The 25,898-nt window shown below is 36.4% G+C and overlaps 1 protein-coding gene across 2 annotated transcripts in view; it reads left to right on the plus strand.

The window, feature by feature from the left end:
- Positions 1-25,898, plus strand: part of CNTNAP4 (contactin associated protein family member 4) — a 226,896-nt gene that overhangs the window by 117,207 nt on the left and 83,791 nt on the right. The window contains exons 5-8 of one of the 2 annotated variants that reach the window (XM_033129161.1): positions 15,165-15,368; positions 15,936-16,120; positions 16,866-17,009; positions 20,900-21,161. In XM_033129161.1, coding sequence (XP_032985052.1) covers positions 15,165-15,368; positions 15,936-16,120; positions 16,866-17,009; positions 20,900-21,161 — 795 coding nt within the window. Of the gene's footprint in view, positions 1-15,164; positions 15,369-15,935; positions 16,121-16,865; positions 17,010-20,899; positions 21,162-25,898 lie in introns of those variants that run through there. The other variant, XM_033129162.1, reaches the window with a different exon arrangement.

Genomic DNA, 25,898 nt, shown 5'->3' on the forward strand with positions numbered 1-25,898 from the left:
ATTTAGTTCATATGATTTACAGTCATCAGACTGAGCAGACTGAGGCTTGGGGAGATTCAGCAGTCTGCCCAATGTCTCACCACCAGTGCATGGAAGAATCCAGAAAAGAATCACTTCATCATGATTCCTCTAGCTAACCTTTATTCTGCAGCCACAAAAGATTTTTTTTTCCCCCACACATATTTTACCATCTCGTGATGTAAATCAAGTTAGGGTCTGGTTCACTTTATTTGCAGGGAAGGAAGGCACGTCGTACAGAGGACTAGCAACTTGCTGAAGTTGCCTCACCTGTGTCAGACAAAGCGTGTTTGTGCAGATTGCCGAGGTCTCCCCGCATCATTCGTGATGCTCCCCATATCCACCTCCATCAACAGACGTTCCGTCCCTGCCAACTAGTAATCATAGTATTAATATCAAAGGTAATAATAGGAATAGCAATAGCACGAATAGCAATAGTATTAATTTTTGTCACCCTTGACATAGCACATTTTTCTTGAGTGTTTATTAGATAGCTGCACGATATTAAACAGTTAGTTTATTAGTCCAAAGAAAAAGTCCCCATAAGTCCATTCCCCCACTTTGCCAACGAGGAAGCTACAGCCTAGAGAGCAGGACTTTTAAGCTACGCAGACCGGACGTGACAGAGCTGGGTGCGCCGCCAAGCCTGCCAGGCTCCAGATCCCGAGCTCATGCGCGTGTTCTCTTCGGCCCTAAGTCGCGGCGATGAGCCATGGGCAGCTTACTTCTCACCATCTGTTCAGCTTACCAGTGGCTTCACTGCTCCTGTGACGTGTCACACTTGAATCAAATCATCCCTTAAAAAATAAACCATCCCGGCCGACAGTATGATTCTGTCTGGGGCATAGAACCCAGACAGTCTATCTTGTTTGTCTTTGGATCACAGAGGTTAGCAAAGTCCACGCCACACGATGGACAACTAGCAAAACAAACTTCAAAAAGCTTCATACGTATAGTTAAACATTCTGTACTTACTCAGAGTATCCACCTTGCAGAATATTTATTTATTGTGGTACAATAATGGCTGACAGTTATGGAGCGCCGACTCTGTGTCAGATACAGTTTTTATAGACATTCTAATTTAATCCTAAATATCACCTATCTAATAGTCTTAGAAATATTAAACAGTTTCCCCAATAGTACAGACGTAATGCACATTCAATCTAGGATGTAAATTCAGTATTAGTTGAACAAGACTATTGATGCTGTTTTTCTAAAACTAAAGCACTGATTATAATGTCCCTATGCAAGTGACTTCTGAGGTACAGGTTCCTTTGAGGTCTCTGCTGCCATGTGCTTAATGATAACTCACCTCCCCTCACTCCTCCCCACACTTCATTGATTTGCAATCCTGGAGAATGTTCTTTTCATTGTGACTTGATTTCGTGTATCTTGGAGCCAGCATAATGGCTACATGTTTAGTCAGCCTCCTTTTTTCATTGACGCACAGTTGAAGTCGTGCCTGGGAGCCAACATGACTTCCAATGCAAACATAAACATATATGGCAAAGTGATTTGATACGACTCAATGTAAAATGACTGTTGTATAATTTGGGATAGAAGAGAAAAAAATAATAAACTTAATGGGAAAAGACTCTCGTAGATTACCTAAAATAACCTCAAAATGGGTTCGGTGTGTGTGCCGTATGGGATTGTATTTGATCAAATTGATTTTAATTCCTCAATTATACCACAGTCACACTCCTATTCTCCACCTATGCATAACATTAATGCAACTCCACCTATGCGGAACATTAATTTACTAAAGCATGATACTATATAACGATCACTTATTAAACAGTTACTATGTGTCAGACACTAGTCCTCTAGGCATTTTCTGATTTAGTCCTAACAATACGGTGCAGTGGAACATGGATATTACCATTTTATGCAGGAGTAAGAGGAGACAAGCAGAATTGTTGGCTGAATGAGGTCTGTGGCTTGTTCTGGGTTGCCTGGTACAGAAGTAGATGGGACCACTGGCTTCCCCTGTCCTCAGAAGGAAGAGCTGCAGGTGCTATCAGAACGAGAACAAAGTTGCAAGATTTTGTCTGAAAGGATCCAGATCCAAGATCAGACTGGATTTTCTCCAGATATGCAAGGCCATTCTCCTGCAATCCCTATAAAAAGAAAAGTAGTGCTGGGGGAAAGGCAGGTTCTCCTCTGGAGCAGTCATGGGACACCTGCCCACACTGGCAATTAACTGAGCCTTTTTTGAGCATTACAAAGGCCTGGAGGATTGTATGCCGCTTGTCAGCATGTGTGTCCACATCGCCTGCCACGTTAATGTGACTCTTGGGTGGGTCTTGCAGGAGCCACTCACTCGAGAGTAGTGTGTACCAGGGTGCTTCAGGTCTCCTGACATGGGCGAAAGTGAGCCTTGCAGAAATCAAGAATCTTGTCCAGGATTACACAGCCTGTGTAATCTAGGATTAAAAGTCAGATCCATCACTTTCCAAAGCCAGTGCTTTGATGACTAGATGAATCATACATACATTTACCTTTTAAATATTTATTGACACTTGCTGAGAGAGACCTCTACTAGGTTTTGGGTGTAGTGAGAAATTCTAAAAAAATACATATTTTCTTAATATATGAATTATTATTATGTATATTTTTTTGCATTCTAATCCTAGGTTTATTCAACACAACCCTTTCACTCTACACAACAAAGTACAAACACAACATTATCTACATTGCTACTAAGTTACAAAACTCAAAACAGAAAGTGTGTAGAACTGACTGTGCAAGGAAAGCCAGAACAGCAATATACGCCTGCAAGGCCACCAAGACAGCCACAACAGGAGGTCCGTGATGACCCTGCACAGCTGGCTGTCAGGTTGCTCACTAATTTCAGAGAGAGGGAGACACGGAACGTGGGTGTGTGTGCATGAGTACATGTGAAAACAGAGCCATTTATAGCAATTAACATGGGGTGTTTGACCCTAGAGGTCAGAAGACGCAATGTTATCAAAGTTGTACAAACTCAATGCAAACTATCAGAGCAGGAATGTAGGGTGTGAGGGATAAAGTGATCGATACATTGAGATTAGTGTAAAAAAGTTCATAGCAATAGGTTTTGAAACGAAGATGCAGAAATTTCACCTGGAAGGTGGGGAGGATAGCCCATCGAGGAGGAGAAAGGGGGGTGCCCAGGTGAGGCACAGGGTCGAGGATTGCTTGGAGGATCCATTTGTATTTGAGAATAGTCATTCAGACTGAAATGATGCATACGGATTGGAGGGTTAAATGAGGGATACAGATTAGGGGCAGCAGCTCAAGGAAGAGACTTCCGGTTTCACTTGTGCAAGTGGCCTTAAACGAGAGGACCAGCTATCAGGAGACAGGGTTCTCCCGACTTGAATCAGATTCAAAATATGAGTATCCTGAGGATGTTGAATCAAGAGGATGTTGAATCAAGAGAGCTTAATGATCGTATGGGAGGGACACTGAGTTATCAGATTTGAAGAACTGTCTGGAAGGTCGCGTCACTTCCTGGACAGGGGGCACTAGAGAATAACAGTTTCCAAAGGGCACAGGAGTGGTAATTAATTCCATTGTTGACTCATTTGAATTCAAGTGCCCCTGAGATATGAAAGGTTGGCACTCTAAACACTCTGGGATGAAGATATATAATTGAAACCTATGTACCTATCATTATTGTTATTAAATCATAACATTTCCACTTATTGCCTTACTATTAATAATAAAAGTAGAAAGTGCTGTGGTTGAACAACTACTCATGTCTTTAAAAAGCAGAAATCCATGTCTATCATGATTACAGCAGTTTCTTTATTCTGTTTTTCAGAGAGCGTGCATTTTTATGCCAGCCTCCCCACCCCTTATGCCTATTGCATGTATTTGCTGAAGTTATAGGTGGAAGCTGCTCCTGTGAACATTGCAGAGAAAGTGGTTATTGGGAGAAGCACACATGATTTTATTACCGTCTATCCCAATGAGTTAGAGCAGTAACTTGTTATGGCGCATCAAGTGAATGGAAAATCCATATCAGAGGGCATGTTCTACTTCTATGTCAGTAAACAGGAAGTTGTTTCCTGAGGAATGAGAGAAGTAGAAGCTAAATTTTATGGGTTCAGAGGAAAACTATAAATTTCAGATGTCTTGGCCATAGCAGCTGTGATCATGTTTATAGATCTCCACAGGAGATGTAGGTAATGAAATAACGTGTGGGAGAAAGAAAAAGAAAACGTTTCATGATAAAGAAATACTACTCTACTAAGTGTCCCAAAGGAAAGTAAGCAATGGTAAGCAAAGGCAGAGGAAGGAGAATAACCGGTTGAACGTGACTGTGTCTGAGATGTCCTGAGGAAGGGGTAACTCAGCCACAGCAGATAATGTTCTTTAAGGATGGCTGAATTGCTGAGACACATGCCCTTAGTATAAATTCTGAGTTCCTTTTCTCTAGGTCTTGTGTAAACACCCTCATTTTGTAATCCATGATCTCCCCATCCTCATCCTCAACAGAGGGTCATCCAACTGCCCAGCCGTACTGCACTAATTTCCATCTCTTTCACGTGCCATGATTTCATGATTTTTCTAGACTTAGGATCTTTACACTATACATAAGTCAGTTGCTGCACATCCAGCCTTCATTCCTCTACCAGATCGTTCTTGTACTCACCACCTTTTCTCAGCATAGAAATCACTGTTTCTGACAACTTCTCTGACACCCCACAGTAGGTCAGAGGATGTTTCCACCTGCTCCTGGAACACCAGCTGTTCTGCTCCTCATCATGTCATGCTCACATTATATTCTGTAGTAATCGGATATTCCTTTTTTGTTATTAGTCTTCTGCACAGATGAAAGAATGAATGAAAGGAGGCGGGCTTGGTGAGCCGCAAGAAGGCTTTCCCCATCATCTTAGTGGTGTATTCAGCCTCTTAAAGATCAGGCATAGAAGACAGGGAGAAATGAGTGAGAAGATTGGAAGAGAAGAAATGTATATATGTGTTAAACTATGGTGTTTACTCGCTTCAATGCAGACTGGTCAAGAGAAAATAATGGATTCTATTTAATAAATGGAACAGAAGTCAATAATTACAAAACTCATGTTAACTTTTTAAAAATAAGAATGTGCATTTTATAGTGTAAAAAAAGATTGAAAGTTGGGAGTAATTAGATTTCTGTTCAGAAAACATATTACTGTGTTTCCCCGAAAATAAGACCTAGCCAGATAATCAGCTCTAATGCGTCTTTTGGAGCAAAAATTAATATAAGACTCAGTAGTATATTATATTATATTATATTATATTATATTATATTATATTATATTATATTATATTATATTATATTATATTTATTATATTATATTATATTATATTATATTATATTATATTATATTATATTATATTATATTATATTATATTATACCTGGTCTTATAGTAAAATAAGACTGGGTCTTATATTAATTTTTGCTCCAAAAGACTAGTATTAGAGCTGATTGTCCAGCTAGGTCTTATTTTTGGGGTAACACGGGAATAAGAAATCTAAGACAGTAGCATGAGAAGTACAAATATTCACCTGAAAAACCACTAAGAGAGAACTAGATAACAGTGTTCTGTCTATTCAGGATGCTGGCCTCTCATACCACATGTCTGGTTAGGGGTAAAATGAAAAGCAGTGAATTTGTTAGATTTACTATAAAGAATAATGATTTGAATTTAATTATTTGAATTTAATTAAGCTACTTCCACATGTTAACTGCTAAAATCTTTACCAAGGTAAATTATACCCAATTCTTGCTCTCGGATTATCAGCTAATACTGTAGCTGAGGGAGGAATCCCATTTTATGTCAGAGTTTAAAGAAAAAAGATAGATTCTGGTCAGCCTAAAATCAAAGAAGATAAATTCTATTCTTTGCGAAGTTTCTAGACTAAAGATTATCATTTAATGATAAGTGAAGTTATATTAAAATTAAGATAAGGTTAACTATTATAATACCAGAAAATAAGGAAACTAGAAAACCTACTGGGATTATGTCAAAAAAGCCAACTGAGGAGGCTCTCACTGACCAAAGATGGAAATATTTTAGCATCAGTAAGAATATTACCTGCAGTTTTGAAACATATCAAATATGTTTAAGGGAATGGGTTCATGATAATACTAAAAAAAAAAAAATCTCATCGGTCACCTCTGAGAGACAAATCAGGAACCACCTTATTATTTTGAAAGCTAATAAATGAAGGGAAACCATCAAATATGTATTCTACTTTTCCTATGTAATCTATACCTCAAGGTAACCAAATAGAAGACTAGAGGGAATGTCTCTTTAAAGATATATTCCAGGTAATCAATAAAGAAGGAATAATAGAATTAGTCTAAGCTCATTTTGCAATCCTAAATATTAATAGACCAAGTCAATTATTATAAAAGTTCATAAAGAGACAATTTGCTTTTCAGTACCAGTCGTAGCAGAATAGCTTTTATTGGACTATCTTGCTGCCCATAGTGATTATAATTCCTGGATTAAAAAAAAAAAATTAAAAACTGCTCAGGACTTTGAAGTTCAACTCAAAACATGTAGAAACTTGAGAAGACTTGATTTTTTGAAGGAAGGAAAGCAAACTCTGGGAGATACACACTTAACTGACTTTTTCCTAAAAATACATCCCAATTTGCAGGGCATCGCAACACTTTTACCAGGCTGAGGAGACAGAAGTAAGAGTTCAAGGTTTCCAGAGTGGCTAGAAATTTACGTCGGAATACTACAAAGGAGGGGTCAGAGAAGGGTAGTCTCAACTCCTGCGTACACATTCCCCTTAAATCCTTGGTTGATTCCTGAACTGCACATGCCCAAGAGGAAGTACAGAGAACCCTGGCTAAAGCAGGGACTGGGAGATTGAAGTCCTAAAGATTTCAGCATCTTCCTAGTGCTGGAAAGACCACCTTTGGAGTTCAAGTCCTGCCAATTTAGAGGGACTTGCTAAACACCCTGGGCATTTAACTGAGAACCAGAAAGGCATCGATTGCCTTAGGAGTAAAGACCACACCGGAGGACAAACCAAAGTTGTTATGCCCTAGGGCTAAAGACAAACCAATATTACATCCATCCCAACAAAGCCTGGAACCAAGCTTTCACAGGGTCAAGGTGAACTGCCAGTAATTCCACCCCCTGAGGACCTCCTCCATTGACTTTCTGCCACCGCCATCCCTCCCTCCCCAGTCTCCCCTACTCCCTCATCTCAGCACCCTCTCCCCTCCCCCATTTCCTCCTTCTTTCCTGACCCTAGACATTTACATAAGCAGCGATCTACTCAGTTTAACTATCACTTCTTCCTCAGAGATGTCATCCCTAATCAACAACCTAATTTAGGTCTTTCTGTTCAAAGCTCTTGTACAACCCTGTCCTTTTCCTTCATGCTCTACTTAAAATTTGTAAATATATATCTATACACCTGGGATGAGTTGTCTGATGTCTTTCTCTTCCTTCATATTGGATGATCCAAGGACAGAATGTGTTCACTGTTGCAACACCAGCTCCTACGGTAGGACTTGGTTCAGCACCTAGTTGTTAAATAGAGGAATTAAGAGAAACATTTGATTAGCTACAGTATAAACTGGAAAATAAGTAAGTATATTAAAAAAATCACAAGTTTATCACACTCATACAGTAGCGATTGATTACAGGAGAAATAGCTATGAGATGAACATATGAAATTTCAAATGTTTGTTATTAAAATGATAATAATAGCATACCAATTTAATAAATAAATGTTGAGGCATTTTAGTACTTCCATGTGAAACCCTCAGCTTTTTTGTGTGTAGTATGAGAGGTTGGAATGATTCTCCACATCTTCCAAGTAAGGAAATTGAGACAAAGCGTGTAAGTGAGTTCTGTGACAATATAAAAATTATAAATAAATATTAGAAACAGGAACACATCTTACATTCTCCAATGACACACTCAAGTATCCTTGACATAGTAGATGTTATCAACTTCAAATCTACTTAAAAGGTTAATTTAGATTGACATTTAAGTGGCAGTGATCATATTTGTTTCTGTAACGTCCTAGAGCGTTGTCACTGACCTTACCTCGGTCTATTTAAAAGCGTGATAGTAAAGTCACCTTTTCCCTGTGGCTATATGCAACATTTGGTCCTGTGCCTTCTTCCTTTTTATTGAATTAATTTTCGTCGTTTTAAACTGAAGAGTCCCTTAAATCATTCTGTGTCCTTTTATGCTACTGTGCAAAAATAGTACAACTTATTTCCTGTTGATTTCTCGAGTGCTTGGTCTCTTCTCTCCATCTCTTTAAAACTCAATACAGTAATACAGACCTCAAGTGCCTGTACATCACACAATTGCTTTAGTATTTCACTGTATAATAGTTGAACAGGGACTCAGTCTGACTTATGTTTCTTAGGAGTCAAAATTGGACCTCTGTTTGTTTAGTAATTCTTAGGTAGAAATTTTCAAATAAAGAAATTTTCAAATTGATCAAATAATGATCAATGTTTCAGGCTGACCATGTTTAGCCAAGAAGAGTTTGGTCCATAGCTCTTTCTCCAGTGGTAGCACTCTTTTTCTATTTATATTTTTGAGGTGATTCCCAAATAATTAATAGGAGAAGACTCTCGTGTTTTTTTTCCTCCAAGAACTCTTTCACGACCTTCAGATAAAGTCAATTTTCTGTTATGCAAGGATGTGTGTTCCAGTTCACTCATCTATTCCAATTTTTCTCATTTCAGTTTCTTTCGTCAACTGACCTCATCAATAATATGATGATTCATAGTTTAACTCACAGAATCAATTTCTCCCTGAAACATCTTTCAGGGACAAGTCGCTACCACCTCCACAATTTTCTGCAAATCTCACCTACAGTCCAGATAAAGAAAACATATTTATTTTCCATGGTACAGTTCAGTATGCAATGAGGTTATTTATTTTCAGAGAACAGGTTTCTGTCACCTTCTTGTGCTTCTTGTCAGATAACCCTCCTGTTGTCATCTGCCTTGGGACCACTCAGGGACCCGTATTCCTGGGTCTGGCTCAGGCAGAGCCTAGGATGTTGAGTGTTTATGGGGACCCCAAGAGATATTTCTCAGTTGATTCTAACACGGTGGGACCATGGAGCTCAATTTAAGAAAACGTGTTCTCGGGTATGTTTTTCTTAGCGTCGGGAGGATATTGCTTTTTCAGACGGCAATCTCTCACAACTGAGAAGCCTCAAACTTCTGGAGCAGGGGTAAGATGCAGGAGTGAGGGAAGGATACCAGCTCAAGTGGAAGATATTTCAATGAGGAGGGTGTTTGCATGTAACCTATGCAGAGATTGAAAAACAGTTTGCTGCTCATCGAGGTAAAAACAGTTCTGCAATTTAGTTGACATCCATCTCTGAGCCTGAGTGGATCAACATCTCCTGCCCATGTTAGAAATTACCCAGGACACAGTCCTACTGCAGAAGTAAAGCCCCTTGGGGGAGGGGGAAGAGCACTTTGTTTTATGCATTGCTGTGTCTTCTACTGGGTTCACAGATAACTCTATAAATATGTGCAATAGGAAAGAGCGCAGAATCCATGTGTCGGCAATACCACTTCTGTCACCAATCCCTGAAAGAAATTTGACTGTTTTCTATTGGAAAACCCCACATTCCTTGGGAGATTGTATTTCTGAATCATGCAAATAATGCAGACTATACCTCTTTCCCAGGGTCACAGGGAGAATTGATAGGAGAGTAGGGCCCACAATTTTTATGAGTCTCTTCTTTCCTCGATTCCTGCTGTAAATGAGAGAATTTGAGATGGAGGTATTCACTGAGGAGGATTCAGGTCACCGACAATTGCCATGGTGAGTCAGCTCTGGCATTCACTGACAGACAGAGAAAAAGCCACAGAACCCGCAGATGGCTCAAAATCATTCTTGCTGCATAACCTGGCAATGACATTGATAATGAAGCATTTCTTGTGCACTTCAGAAATTCATTATTTTTTAAAGAGGCTGCTTTTAAAAAATAAATACACCACATGTATTTATTAAACTCTTTTTATGTACTTCTTTCCCTGCCCCATATTCTAATAGCAAATAATAGCATTAGTATCAATAGTGGCTAACATTTGTTGAATTCCAATTAGGTGCCAGCAACCCTTCAAAAATGATGCAGATACACATTCATGCAACAATTCAGGGAGAATATACTATTGTTATATTCTATTGTTACTGTTATTCCCATGTTACAGATGAGGAAAGAGGACAGAGAGGTTAAGTATCTTGCTGTGATAAAGTAATGCGCAATAGCCTGCAAATACGTTACATTGTATGACGTGGGCACGTTGCAGATGAGATTTGAAGGATCTTCAGATAGGGAGATTATTCTGCATTTTCCAGGGGGACCCAATGTAGTCACAAGGGTCTTTCTAAGACAGGTGAAAGGATCAGAGTCATAGAAGGAGTTGTGACAATGGAAGCAGAAAGGAGAGAGAAGGAGCGATTCAAGCATGCTGTGATACTGGTCTTGTACATGAAGGAAGGAGCCATGAACGAAGGAATGCACGTGGTATTTAGAAGCTAAAAAAAAAGGGGGTAGAAAGAGATTGTCGTCTACAGACTTTAGAAGGAAAGCAGCCCCTGCCAACATTTTGATTTTAGGACTTCTGAATTTCAAAACTGTGAGGTACTAAGTCTGTGTTTTTTATGTGACCAAGTTTGTGGTCATTTGTTACAGTAACAATACACTTGTGCCAGGTAGAGTGAAGATTCAAACCCACACAGACTAGTTGTCTTAACTACTAGGCTAAACTGTAATACTGTATACATTATTTCAATTGCTCAAAAGGGGACTAGACGAAGGAAGGTGACTGTGTCAGAATAATATGCAACTTGTTACTAGTAAATTAGAGTTCATGCTCTCCCCATGGTGAGCCAGGGTATGGCAGGACCATGTTATTAATATTGACAAAAGTCCAATAGTTAAAAATATTACCTCAGTTAATAAGCATGCTAATTAACAAAATTACAATTAGTAAATTATTATATTGAAAATAATTATTTCTTTCGTCAAGTGACACATCTTCTGCATTTTTGGACTATAGGTCTTTTACTGTTGGAAATTTTGTTAACTTCTGAGTTCCAATTTTCCTATTGTGAGTTTTTTGATACTTCTTTTTTTCTATTGATACAGTTCAGCTCTGTGCAAAAGATTCTTTTCTTAAAAGTATTTGATAAAAGATAGGAACAAATGTATCATTGACTGTTAATTTAAATATTAATATTATTTTGGATGCTTAATTTAGTGTTTCCATCTAAAATAATTATTGAGTTGGATTAATATTTTAATGGTATTTACTCAGATCTCTTATGGGTTAGATTCAGTGTAAAGAAATATTGTTATAAATCAACTGAACTTTTTTTTTTTGAGAATGTATTTGTATTGGCAGTGTTCTATTAAGAATTCAAAATCTGAAAATCTTTGTGGAATACTGAAAATAAATTCACCCTGAACATTACCAGGGATGGCTAAGACTTGAAATGTTCCTTTCCCAGTTAATGATATAAAGTCCAAGTGTGTTTTTTAAGTTAGTAGTGTTAGAAGTAAAATTGTCAAAAACGTAAAAACATGATTCTCATTCAAATATAGAATAAACACATATGAAAGATGCATTTGATTCATTAATGAAGGAATTGGAAGGATGGTAAAGCTAGTCCAAAGCAAATTCAAGAGACTGAGTGCATATAGCAATCCATGAAAGAATGTTGGGTTACTATTACTAGGTTAAGTACACAAATGGTTAATGTCCAACAGGACAATAAAAATCCCATAACTTTTGGGGATGTATTTTCTACCAGAAGGAACCCATTTGCCTCTCTACTTGGGAAAAAAACGCAAACTACAAATAAACATGCAACTTGACAGAGTCTGGCCTTAATCAGTAACAAATAATAAAATCAAACTTTCATTAATTCACCTAGAATTAAATAATCTTTAGACAAACCTGTTAGAAAATGCTCCAGTATGACATTGAAAGGCTGTGAAGTTATACCTTTGATTTATTTTCAGTTTTTCCAATTTTTGTTAACAGTGGTAAGATTACTTTAAGAGAGACTATACCTATCTCTTCTACCAGTATCCTTGTAATGTGCTAGTACTGCTGATGATACATTGAGTTCAAGGATCTCTCTCTCTCCTTCTCTCTCTCTCTCTCTCTCTCTCTCTCTCTCTCTCTCTCTCTCTCTCTCTCGGTTAGCTTTTTCATTTTTTCAGATTTTTGTATCATTAACTTTATGTGTCATAACTCAGTGTTTTATGATTATTGTTTAAATGTGTATGCTTTTTATAGGTTGTATAAATAGCTTTTCATAACAGGGACTTATATTAGAGCTATTATGAGTTTTCTATCTAAAGCAATATTCTTAGGAATCATCTGATTATTTTTATGAGAATCCATATGTACAGAGGGTGCCAAAAAAATGTATACACATTTTAAGAAAGGAAAAAACTATATTAAAATTGTAATACAATGAACGATGCTAGCATTCATTCGATTAATGCCATCTTTTGAGCAAACGTCATACTACACATTGCTACCGTAATTCAATTCAACTTTGAAAAGTAATACATAGATAACATCTCTTAAACTGTGTACATTTTTTTGACACCCCTGGCATATGTCACATACAAGTTACATGTATGTAACTTGAAGTCGTGCTGTACTGACATTATACTCACATTCTGAATTATGCTTTTTTTCCCCCTGAAGAGTATTATTCACATACATGTAAATCTGTGATGTGATTGTAGCCAGTTTGTTGATTCCTCTACTTCACTACTTTCTTGCTTTTTCATGCCCCTTGTTTCAAGGCCAGCCCCGCAATTCCTACTTCCTCCTCTGAGAGCTAAATTACTGAAAGTCCCTGTAACTTCTCAGCAACCCTCAGAGCTTCCTTTTTCAACAGCGGAGAGACTGCATTGGAAGAATGTCTAGACCTCTTGGAATTAAATGTTCCAAGAGTAACTCTAGTTTATGGGGACAAGTATTGCGCTTAAAAACCATGGAAAGTAGGAAGATTATTGATTAAATCTGCTTCAGCTCCAGCTTTCTAGGCCTGAGAACTGAGTTTCCTCAATTACCTTAACAAAAGTGACCTCAGTCTTCTTTTAAACCTGATCAGGACACACTTCTAGTCTGTCATGAACTTATTTGTTCACTTGCTAATTGTCCATCTCATTGGGGCCATGTTTGTGTTGGTCACTTTTGTTTTTTTTTAATCTCAGCATCCATCACAGTACCTCAAACATGATGGGCTAAATAAATATTTGTTGAATGAATGCACCATATTACTTAGTGTTATACCTGTGAAGTAAGAAGAAAATAGAGTGAGAGAAATTGGCGAGTGGCTTCAGTTTAAGACATGAAACAATAGACCATGGCTTTAGGCATCAATTATCCGACGGGGTTTTCACGATCCCATTTTACTGATGGAAATATTCTGGTCACAAAAGCATTAGGTACTATGAAAGGTTAATATGACCATTAGAGTGCAATAATGACAATAGTGAAGAAGGTGGAAAAAGAAATTGTAGGCAGAAGTAATACAGACTAAACTTTACTTGGAAAAAAAATTCTCTTGGTAGCTAATTCCAAAAATAGACTTTATCTAAAATAAAATCATTATTATTACGGTTGCCTTTAAGCGATACATTAACTCAGAGATACCGTAACTGCATTGCTCCAAATGTGTCCACATTTACAGTCTGTCTTATTGGAATTTCCTAATTTATTGTAATCTAATAATCATAGAACACATTATTTGTATTTGACACAGAGTTATGTTTTTACCATGCACATTTATTTAGCTATATAACAAGGAATAATTGTTTAGTTCACATTATTCTTTCTACAGAATGCAATGTTTATTCATGTGTACTTGGTGAATGAATTCTTTATAAGTGCATTAACAAGATGTGGAAACATCAGACCTCTGAAATTTCAAAAGATGGCTGTACAAAATACTTGAAAAAAAATTTTGGGGGGTGGTGAATACAATGCTTCACATTAAGTATGATGGATAACCTGCATGAAATGCATATTGGGGCATACAAGTCACTCTAATAATTTTGTCAGATGAAACAAGATGAGTAAACTGTAATGTCATTTCTTTGCGAGAAGTTAGCTAGCCAGGTGAAAAATAGCTTCATATTTTATTGGGTTTCCCCAGCCTCTTCATTTATTACATAAATGCATTCTTGAGGATAATTGCCTTTTTTAAAAAAAAAAAATATTTGACTTGTGAAATGTAGAAAACGGCGAGGCGTTCTGAGTATTATCAGTTCTTTTGTGTGTCTCTTGTTCAGGGTGCAACTGATTTTGACAGATGAACTCTTATGTTACTGGTATAACATGACATCTTTTTTCAGATGAACTGAGTAAAAGTGATCTTGACAATGAGTAGATAAGACACTGTCAGAAAGCTGAAAAAACATGTCAATGTCACAGTTATGACACAAATGCAGCTGAACAGCCCTTATAATATCATTAAGTGAATGTCTTTTTAACGATGCCCTTCAAGAGACAGACAATAGCATTGCTCTTAAATGCTATTAGCCACAAAAATAATCAAATAAAACAAAACACAGAGGTGAGTTTAACATATATTTGAAGTGACATTTGATGAGTCTGATGTATGTGTGTGTAGTTGTATGTGGATCTCCTTTCTATACTGTATGTATGAAAGAATTTTGAGATATCCAAACCACTTTTTCAGGAGCTAAAAAAAACCATTTGACTTCAACATTTCAAGAACACCATGGAAAATATTGATCATGGAATATGCAAAGTGGTTTTATGACTATTGATTATAACCTTTTTCTCTGATTGTCTTTTTTTATGGAATGAGAAAGAACAGCCTTTAATAATATAAGAGAAAATTAGGAATGCATTTTAAAATGTATTGCTAGATCATGAATTTTGTAAGTAGCTAAAATAGTAAAGACTAAAATGGCATCAATCCCCGGTATCGAGAGGAAATTAGACATGTGGTGGTTTTATTTTCCCTTGTTGTGACTGGCTTGGAGCTGGACTAGATGTGTATGTGTGTAGGTATGATACCTACTCTATGCATAGACATTTCAAATGCTTAATGAAAAATATATTTATCCTTAGAATAACTTTTAATTTCTTTGTCTCTAGAATCAGAGGTGCTTGATCTTGATGGAAAAAGCTCCCTTCTCTACAGATTTGATCAAAAATCCCTGAGCCCAATAAAGGATATTATTTCTTTGCAATTTAAAACTATGCAGAGTGATGGGATTCTACTCCACAGGAAAGGGCAAAATGGAGATCACATCACACTGGAATTAAGAAGAGGAAAACTCTTTTTGCTTATTAATTCAGGTAAAACTATTTGATGAAGTGCTTGAAAAATCTGGTCATTTAGATATCACTTCAGTAACTTTATGCTATTATAACTTATCTGGTAACAATTAAGGTGCCTTATTTCCAGATTCAAGGGCATATATACCAATATTGTACCTCCATGTAAAATGATTTCATATTTTGCAAACTGTATAAGACCCTCGCTCAATGTTTTTCTATAGTGCCAATAGACCTTCATAGCTATATCTTAATGTCATGAAGAAAGGGATGGGTCATTGAAAAATATTAAGGTAGTAAAAATAATGAGGTTGTACCAAAGATAAAATTTATATTGAAAATGAGCATGTGATTGGTAATACTAATAAAAAGAATTAACAGTGGAAGCAATTACAGCAAGGTTGAAAGGACATTATATTCAAATTTCAGGAAAATCCATACTAGTGTTTTGGATAGGATGCGTGGAAAGAGACTGTAATTATTATGAAAGATGCTGGCCCACAAAAGGGAAACTTTTTTTTTTAAGACTGGGAATGATGGTACTGTTATTCATTAATTCATTAATTCATTCATTCATTCTCTTCTAAGGTGACACTAAAGTGCCCTCTACTCACACCCTGATCAATCTCACCCTGGGCAGCCTGCTGGATGATCAGCACTGGCATTCTGTGCTCATCCAGCGCTTGGGCAAACGAGTCAACTTCACAGTGGATGAGCACAGGCAGCGTTTCCATGCCCAAGGCGAATTCAGTTACCTGGATCTTGATTCTGAGGTGTGATGGTTATGTTTCAGTTAATACACGTTTTATGATGTATATGTGGTTTAGCCTAGCAAAAGACAATACACGAGAGAGAACCCCACTGTAAGAGTACATCCAAGACCTGGTGAAGTGTTTCCCTAGGTGACGTACCTCACAGTAGCAGATTTGGGTGTACACTACAGAGGCTTCCTATGCCTCACAATATGTTAATTTTTTTGTTGTTGTGGAGAGAGAGATCATATGTGGGAAATCTCCAAGGAAATCTCCTTGGAGATATCTGCTGTGTTGCATGATTTTTGTGTGTGTAGGACACCCCTGCACAGTGTAGATTTATGGAGAGGATGTAGCAATGAATAGATTAATTAATTCATTAACAATCGATTCAAATGCATGAATATCAACGTGTGCCAGAAATGTATATATAAAAGAAACTGTCATTGTAATTGGTTACGGTATTAAACAGATCAAGATTTACCATGGATAGAATGATGTGTTTTTGTTCATCAACCAATAAACACCAAATCCGGGGGTAATTAGCAACTTGTAAGAATAATCAAAGTCTAATATAAATGAAAACTGAATGTATATAAATTTGGTTTAAAATCTGTATCTTAATTTTTAAAAATCTCCATTTGAAATGAACAACATGGCAGTGTAGGGTGATCTATTGACGATTACAGCTATAGTTGCATAACTCTTTAAGCAGATTATCAGAAAATCACTAAACAATATTATTGATGCCATTTTTCTTTCTAAGATCAGCTTTGGAGGGATTCCAGCACCTGGAAAATCAGTGTCATTCCCCCACAAAAATTTTCACGGGTGTTTAGAAAATCTCTATTATAATGGAGTGGATATCATTGATTTGGCCAAGCAACAAAAACCACAGATCATCACCATGGTAAGAAAGTCTTCATATGAAGGAAGGAGTAAAAACGATGCTCTTTTCCACATGATAACATTGCTCTATTTTGGATTCCCATTTGCTAATGATGTTTTAAAATTTACTCTTATTCTTTTAAAACTTTTCTCTGTTTGACAATATGCATATAGGGGATTAATTCTATCTAAAGGAATTATAATTCACAAGACATGATTACTTTATTTTATATATCGTAAAGCAGGGGCTTTTTTTACAGTTGATAATTTAATTTTGTTGTGATATTATGACTCCCAGGAGGCTAATTTCCTTTGCCCTGTAATTTCCTTAATAAGATATTCCCTAGCAAACTCTCTAAACAAGCATACTGAGTTCCTGGAATCAGATAACATCCATGTATATTAGAGAGGCATTTGAAAAACTTGTATTTTGCCATGGTCATTTATAACAAATAAAAGAAACTAATAGGCTGTTACAACATTGCATCTGCCAGTCTATCCCAATAGCAGTGTTGGTCAGGCTGGTTTATATTCTAATTCTATGGAAATACATCAGAATTTAAATATAACTGTATTGGTCAGGGTCCAGTTGGGGAAGCAGCACTGCTATGAGTTTTTATGAACAAGGGATCTATTTTAGGACCTGGCACTTAATATTTGTCAGAGGAACTGGGAAGTGGAGGCCAGCTGTCGAGAAGAGATGGAGCAAAGTGAAGGAGAGCCAGAACAAGCTGGAACCAGCTTGTCTGTGACCATCTTTCACTGTGCATGCCTCTCTCCCCCCCACCCCCCCACAACATATAGAGGAAAATGGCGGGTATTTCACTTCTAACTCAAGTATCAACGCAAACTCCTTTTTTGGCTAACTTTTAACCAGAACCAGACAAGAAGGGATTCTGGGAAAATATGGTTTTCAGTTCAACAAGCTTGATGATAGAAAAGCACGCACACATATCCCTTTGAATATATTTCTTTAATTGTTCAAAATTCAATATATACATTTAAGCTCGTGTTATATCTGCAAATCCCAAAGCACATCGTGGGAATATGTATTGTTTATGAAATATTTTATTCCTAATTCTTCTTTGTGAATTGGTGGTATTTATATGAATATACCATTCAGTGAAATTTTAAAAAGAAATTATAAACAGGAAAATGATTTAAGAGGAAAATAAAAAATATAGATAGATATGTATGTTTAATTAGCAAAACGAGTTTCTAGAAACGGCTCATGCAACTAATACCCACTTTTTTTTTTTTTTTAGTTTCAAGTGTACAAAACAATGTAATAGTTAGACATTTATACCCCTCACAAAGTGATAACTGCCGCCCCCAATCTGCTACCCTTCTGACGTCGTATATAGGTGTTACAATTCCACTGACTCTATTCCTTATGCTGTACTCCACATCCTGTGACTATATATATATATATGTATATGTGACTATATATATATATATATATAGATAGATAGACACACACACACACACACACACACACACACACACACACACACACATATATATAAAATTACAGTTGACATTCATTATTATTCAGCTTCAGGTGTACAGTGCAGTGCAGTGGTCACCCATTTTTGAGAGGCAAGAGGATTTGCTGCTTGCAGGGTAGCAGGCAGCTGTCCAAATGAAGCATGAGACCAAACTGCAGCTGGTAAATGTTTCCATTTTTGCTAGGTTTGTTAGTCTTATAATTGTTTTTACATTTGGGTCAGTGTAGTTAACTCTTCAGTTTGTTGTTATTTCATTCACTGGGACAAGGTATTTGTCCACAATGAAAGCTAATTCACTTTTAACAGAATCACAATATAACCAGAAGCTTTTGTTTAACTAAGACCAAATGGTTTAATTCCAATGTGTATTCTTCTAAGTAAAGTTGATTTCATTGACTTTTCAAATCTGTATTTGGAAAATTTATCAAAGATTATAGTCAAGAAAAATAAAAACATCTCATTTCTGAAGCATGTTAAGGAACATGTTTAATTATTTCTAAATAATTCAGACCTTAAGGGTTTTTTTTTAAATCCTTAAATATATATTATACTCTAGTAGCAAAATAATTTTTCATATACAGTATTTTAATGAAAATTTATGCAATTTTTAATGTATCTTAAAGATCTATTTTAAAACCATTAGATAAGAAGTAATACATGTAAATCTGATGACAAAAGCATAGTGGTACGAAAAAGAAAAAAATAGTTTTTAAAAAAGGGAATGTAAGTAGTACATTGTACATTGTAGTGTCCAATGTAAAACCCAAAGAAAAAAAGGTAAAATCAAAAATAGGCGGCGGATATGCACACCGTTCTGAGGAAGACAAATCCAAAAGAGCAACACACCCATGAAAAATGCTCAAACCACTGTTAGTCAGGTAAATGAAAGATAAATAAGAATGATATATTACTTGGCATTTTGTCATTGAATTTGTACAAATTTTAAAGGTCTATAATACCTACTCTTTGCAAGGATGTGTCAATATATCCTCATATTTTACTAGTAGGAATATGGAGTATCATAACTTTTTATTTTTGGAAGACAAGCTAGGAATATTTATTAAAACATGTAGGTACATATAGTTCTGTATTCAGAGCCCTCTTCTGTAGAACTGAAAATACCAGTACACATAGAAGCATGCAGAGTTATTTATGACAGGCATCATTGGGAGAGACAAAACCTGGAAAAAAAGTGTTTGCACATTAACAGGAAAACAATTAAACAAAAACGGGAACATTCACAGACTAAAAAATTATGCAATCAATAAAAAGAAGAAATTAGGCTTATGTCAGATAACTCAAAAGGATTCCTGTAAGGTATATTTTAGTGACAAAATCATGATATAGTAAATGGCAAAAAACATGGCTCCTATTTTTGTAAACAAATAATGCCCAGTGTGTAGGTATATGTATTCATAAACATATATTTAGGTATGTATATGTACATATAACTGAACATGTAACTAAAACTATATATGTATATATTTAAGTCAGTGGGAACAGAGAAAAATACGAAAAAATATGGAAGCTTATTAATGTTCATTACATTATGAGGTGGGTTAGAAGCCAAAGGCAGCAAAGGGGTGAAATGAGTGGGAAAGGAAAGCCAAGTAAAAGATCAAAACAAAAATTCATTTTGATTGAATTAATTTCCTTTGAATTAGGTACCTTTGTGAAAGTTGAGAGATGGGAAGAAAGAGATTAACCTAAAAAAACCGAGGAACATGGATACAGAGAATAAACTGATGGTTACTAGATGGGAAGGGTATTGGGGGACTGGGTGAGAAAGGCGAAGGGATTAAGAAGGACAAATTGGTAGTTACAAAAGAGTCATAGGGATGTAAAGTACAGCATGAGGAATATAGTCAATAATATTGTAAAAACTATGTATAGTGTCAGATGGGTACTAGATTTTTTGGGGAGATCACTTCATAAATTATGTAAGTGTCTAACCACTACGCTGTACACCTGAAACTAATATAAAATAATGTTGAACTTTATAATTAAAAAAAATCATGGGGATATATAGTACAGCATAGGGAATATTGTCAGTAATATTGTAATAACTATGTACAGTGTCAGATGGGTAATAAATAGACTTATTGGGGTTATCACTTTGTGAGGGATATAAATGTCTAATCACTGGTGTTGCTTTGTACACCTGAAATTAATAGAAAAGAAAAAGAAACACCCAGGGAAAGATTTGCCTGACCATCATATCCCTGGATTTGAAGAATCTTTAAGATGTGTAGCAAGAACTTGAATTTTCATGTTGAAAGCAATTTGTTGTTGTTTTTAAATCAGTGATAATTGGAGGTTGATAAATAGCCTTAGTGAATATTTCAATTTGTTACTCATGTGATGTGACTCATTCCTAAAGCTTTTTCTTTTACTTTCTTGTCAGGGAAATGTGTCATTTTCTTGTTCACAAACACAATCTGTGCCTGTGACTTTCCTCAGCCCCAGGAGTTACTTAGCACTTCCAGGCTCTTCCAGGGACGACGAGGTTTCTGCCGCTTTTCAATTTCGAACCTGGAATAAGGCCGGGCTTCTGCTATTCAGTGAACTTCAACTGGTTTCAGGGGGTCTCCTTCTCTTTCTTAATGATGGAAAACTGAAGCTGAATCTCTACCAGCCAGGAAAACTACCCAGTGACATCACAGCAGGTAATAAGTGTATTCCCGCAGGCCAAGCATACATGTTGGAAAGATTTCATTATCCCTCTGTCCTTCTCCATAAAATTTTATGCATAACCATAATATTAACGTTTGTTGATAAGTGAATACTTGAGTTAATAAGATTATCAGTACTATTCCTTCGAGGAACTTGATTCTAATTTCCTTTTAAATATGGCCCCAACACTAGCAGTTCTTATTAACCAAAATGATATTTATGGGGAAACAGAAATTTCCTTTTATGACCTTCTCGCCCACTTCAGATAAATCAACATATGCTGAAAAATGGTTTTTTTTTTTTTTTTTTTTTTTTTTTGGAAAAAAATGTGAAAGACTTTGAAATGGGCCCAAAAGTTGACTGGGTGTCTTCAGTAGAAAACTAGGTGTTGTCTGATACAGCTATCGGTCTTACCTGGTCTGTGAGAGAAAGGGGGAGGTCTCTCTTGTACCTCTATCTCTATCTCTGTATTAGTGTAAATCCTAAATACTTGGTCAAAGTAATTTTACTTGCTGTTGTGTTCTGTACAGAGTTGGATATATTTTGGGAGAGTGGAAAGATTTGTGTGAAGTTCCTGATTTGTGTACCAAATGGAGTTCTCTCTACTTCTTGGTAATATGGTGTCATTTTAATGATTTGAAGTAATATAATTAAGGAGACTATATGAGTGTCTGGAAAATTAATGTCTAATTTAGGTCAGTGCTTTGGGTGAAGGATATTTTTGTCTCTTCATTAAAATTATATAATTTTTGACAAGGGATCTCCATCACATTTTCATATATATGGAATAACATCCAAGCCAAGGAACTGGAGGTTACATTGGTGTAAATTGCTATTCAATTTAATAAATGATCTTTAAAAACAATTTAAAGATGCCTTTGTACTACTCTTCTATAGTAACTGTGACCAAAATTAATAGGCTATGACTGGGAGACGAAACAAAGTTAAAATCCAGTTGGAAACTAAATATAAGGTAAACAACAATTATACAAATGGATATACAAATGTGTAGTCTTTATATATCTTTTTTGTTGTATTACTGCAGTTTAAACATGGGAGCTGAAAGTTCAATATTAATTATACTTTTTAAGAGGTAACTATGCTGTGACTTTTTAATGTAATGCTCAAAATGGGATAGATCTGCAGGCTTGACAAAGGAAATAAATCAATGTTGTATTAATAATTAGTAGGTTCCCTAAAATGAGGGCCTGAAAATGTAAGCCTGCCATTAATGTGTAGTTTATTGTGATTTATTTGACATCCTTAGAAGTGGTTATATTCATAGCTTAATTCTCAACATTTTAAAGAAACGGTTTCAGAACAGTGTTTCTGTAGTGAGCCCCATGAAGCTAGTTCATTTCTAAACACTTTACAAGCATGCATATTTAATAAATTACTAGGTGAAAGTCTATATAGAGTACGCTGAATGATTTAAAAATCTCTAAATTATTGTTTAAGTGCATATACAGTATAATCTATTATGATATCATATGGCTTACTATGATTGTTTCCATAGCTAATAATAAAGAGCCTAGACTAAATATGATTATGAATATAAAATATTGGTACAATTCAGATAATACAAGTAGGCCTTTTACTTCCCCATCTCCCTACCCCCATTTTTTCTAGTTTCTTTAAAAATATTAATTTTTGCTAGTTTCAGTGAGACAAGTACATTTTGCATTTGTAGTAGGCTGTTTAAATGGTTGGATGGATGGTCAGTTTGTTCTCTTAGGGAAAGACTTGCCACCCTATGTTTCACCTGTACAATGTTCAATGATTAAATCAATTGTCAGAATGTATTATAATAACTCTAAAGAGCATCAATTACTTCTTGGTATATTAGTACCATATTATACTAAATCTTTCCATTATGAAAGGATGGCTTAATTTTTCTTAATTACTACAAATTACTAATTTTATGTTTTAAAAACTCAAAATTTTTATGTTTTGCAATGGAATAAAAATTAAATTATTTGAGGGAGACCTTAATTGTGCAAATGTTTGAATTATCAGGTTACAATTTTAATGTGATATACACTTTTGCAAATTGTAAGTCTTTGAAAATACGTCAGCCTGTATCATTTTTGAAATATTAAAGATATTATATTAATCCAAGTAAAAAATATTAGTAATACTACAAAATCCCTTATGATACAAAATATATTCAGTCCTTATCACTTTTATAGATGGCAAAGCAAAAATCATTGGCATCAAAAACCCAATGAACAACACATATATTGTTACATATTGTTGTATTGTCTGGCGGAGTTTTTCTATTGAAGACAAATTCTTTATTGTCAAATTTGAGGTTTCTGCTATGATTTTCACATTTCTGCTACTGCTTTTGCCTAAAGGTGAAAATCTGAACTATGGACAAGCGCCTTGCTCTGATGGTCAGGGCCTGGCAGCTGCGGGCTTGCAGAATATGAGATGTTTCTGCATTTTTCATTTACTAGGCATTTGTGGTTCTTCTGGCTCTGGCAGTGGAGCAGCCCTTTTGATTTGCCTCACCCAGGAGAAGCCTTTTTATACTCCCCCTTCTTTCACTGTTGGACTATTCCTACCCTTTCATGTTCTAACCCTGTCACTCCCTTAAACTCCCACTTTCCCCTATCGTGAGTAGTACCAATGACTTCCATATTTCCTTTCATCTTGGCAAGAGCTATCCGGTGGTTTGGATCTTTGATCCTGGTTAGTGGGAAAAAGAAATTTCTGGCACTGAAAGATATTTGGAAACAGACAAAACACTTTAGCTGTTCCTTGGGTAATGGCCTATGTATAATTGCCTTTTGCACCTTTGCAAAGAACCCACCCTATACAGCAGGCTTATATTTTCTTTATACATCTTACTCCATGGATGCCTATTACAGTCTTATGAGAGAGTGATGGTGGCTAAGCTGTTACAATATTTCTGTAGCAATTTAGGAGTGCTACCAAAAGATTATATATAAGAAGGAATGGATATAAACTTTCTTTTTCCTGCTGTATTTAGTGTGTTCTCATGATTTGGGCCTGAGAGTGTGAGAAAAAGAGAGTGAGAGTGAGAGGGAGAGGAAGAGGGAGAGAGAGAGAGAGAAGGAAAGGGAAAGGGAGAGGACAGGAGAAAGGAAGGAGAAAAGGAGAAAGAAGAGAAGAAGAAGAGGAGGAGGAGAGAGACTAGAAAAGAAGGGAGAGGGAGAGAGAAAGTGGAGGGAGAGATTTCTGGTAAACACTCCTATTCTCTCTGACTAGCTGCAACTGCAAGAACTTCCATTTTTTCCATTTTTCTGTTATTCGATTTGGAGCTGTCAGTGCTTCTCACCTAAAGACCACGGTGATCACCCCTGTAATCAAACAAGCTGGGTTTATTGTTTATTGCAATAACGACACTTACCCTGGGAAGCCATGGGGGTATCTCAATTCAAAGGTGTTAAGGATGATTTATTATAGGATTTTGGGTTGTGTTACCTGATTTGGGAGATGTTTCAAGGAAATGGAAAATTGCTCTAGATTAAAAGCTGCCAGGAAGTGAGGGTAATTGTATGGTTAGGTACCTTTGTAAATCTTATCTAGAAGGCTGGAGGAATGAAGTAAGGCTAAAAAAAAAAAGAAAAAGAAAAAAATGACTTACCATTCATATTATCCAGTTTGGTATTTTTGTGGTTTTCACAGTATTCTTGCTTTTTGTCTGAGCTTAGACGAAGATTGTAAAGTAGTCTTGACTTTTTTGAGTCCCATCTCATTATAGTCATAGAGTGACCTTGCCTGATATTGATGTACTGAGATTTTGTTCAGCAGGAGAACACCAGGGCCGAGCCGAGTGCCCACCGACTGCTTTCCCCACCAAGGCCAAGATGAGAGGGCCAGGCCAGTTCCTAGCTCTGAGCGGCTGCTTTTCTGTTTCTCCGAGTTAATTGTTTAACATGAGCAAAAAAATAAAATAAATAAAGAGACCACCTGCCCTGCAGGCAGAGCAGAGAGTGGGTTTTGGAATCAGCTCACCAGGTAGACGCTACCTGAGTGATTTGTTTACCCTCCTCGAGCCTCATTGCCTCCATATTTAAAATGAGAATCATGACAGCCGTGCTGAAGACTAAATGACACAATGCACATAAAGCACACAGTACCTATTATGAATGATAGTTCAATAAAACTGTTATTATTGTTGTTATTGTTACTACACCAGCAACACCCCCCTTCCCCCGACTCAACAATGATGAGCGGTGCAGGCACTGTGTTAGAATTAGCCCTTACTTACCTAACATTACGACCAAGAGAAAAATACGAATTCTGCAGTTCCTGCTTCTCCTTCCCCTCTTCCACATACTTTTGAAAGGGGGGCTCACTTCTTATCCCACCTAAAAGAGGGAAGGAGTTGTATACTTCAAAAAAACAGAATCTGATTTAAAAATGATCCTTTTCATTATGTAGTTAGGTGAAATGCATTGAACAGGTCCTTCATTATTTAATTTGAGTAATAAATCCTGTTGACGGGGAATAAATTTCCTCATCAGAAGTGAAGGATGTCTATTACAAATGAGGCTTGAGAATAACTTTCTGAAAGTTTCCCCACCAATGTAGCACAACTCTATAACCTGCTAGCTGGAGATGGGTACATTTAATGTGCCAAACTGTGGAGTGGGCTGTTCTGATAGTCTTTTGTTCTTAATTTGAATTGGCTTCTATATTGACAGAAGAAATCTCTGAGCTTCTGACTTAATCCGGCTGCACGCCCAACCCAGCAGTTA

The sequence above is a fragment of the Rhinolophus ferrumequinum genome, chromosome 15, assembly GCF_004115265.2.
Source record: "Rhinolophus ferrumequinum isolate MPI-CBG mRhiFer1 chromosome 15, mRhiFer1_v1.p, whole genome shotgun sequence".
In the NCBI taxonomy this organism is placed as follows: domain Eukaryota; kingdom Metazoa; phylum Chordata; class Mammalia; order Chiroptera; family Rhinolophidae; genus Rhinolophus; species Rhinolophus ferrumequinum.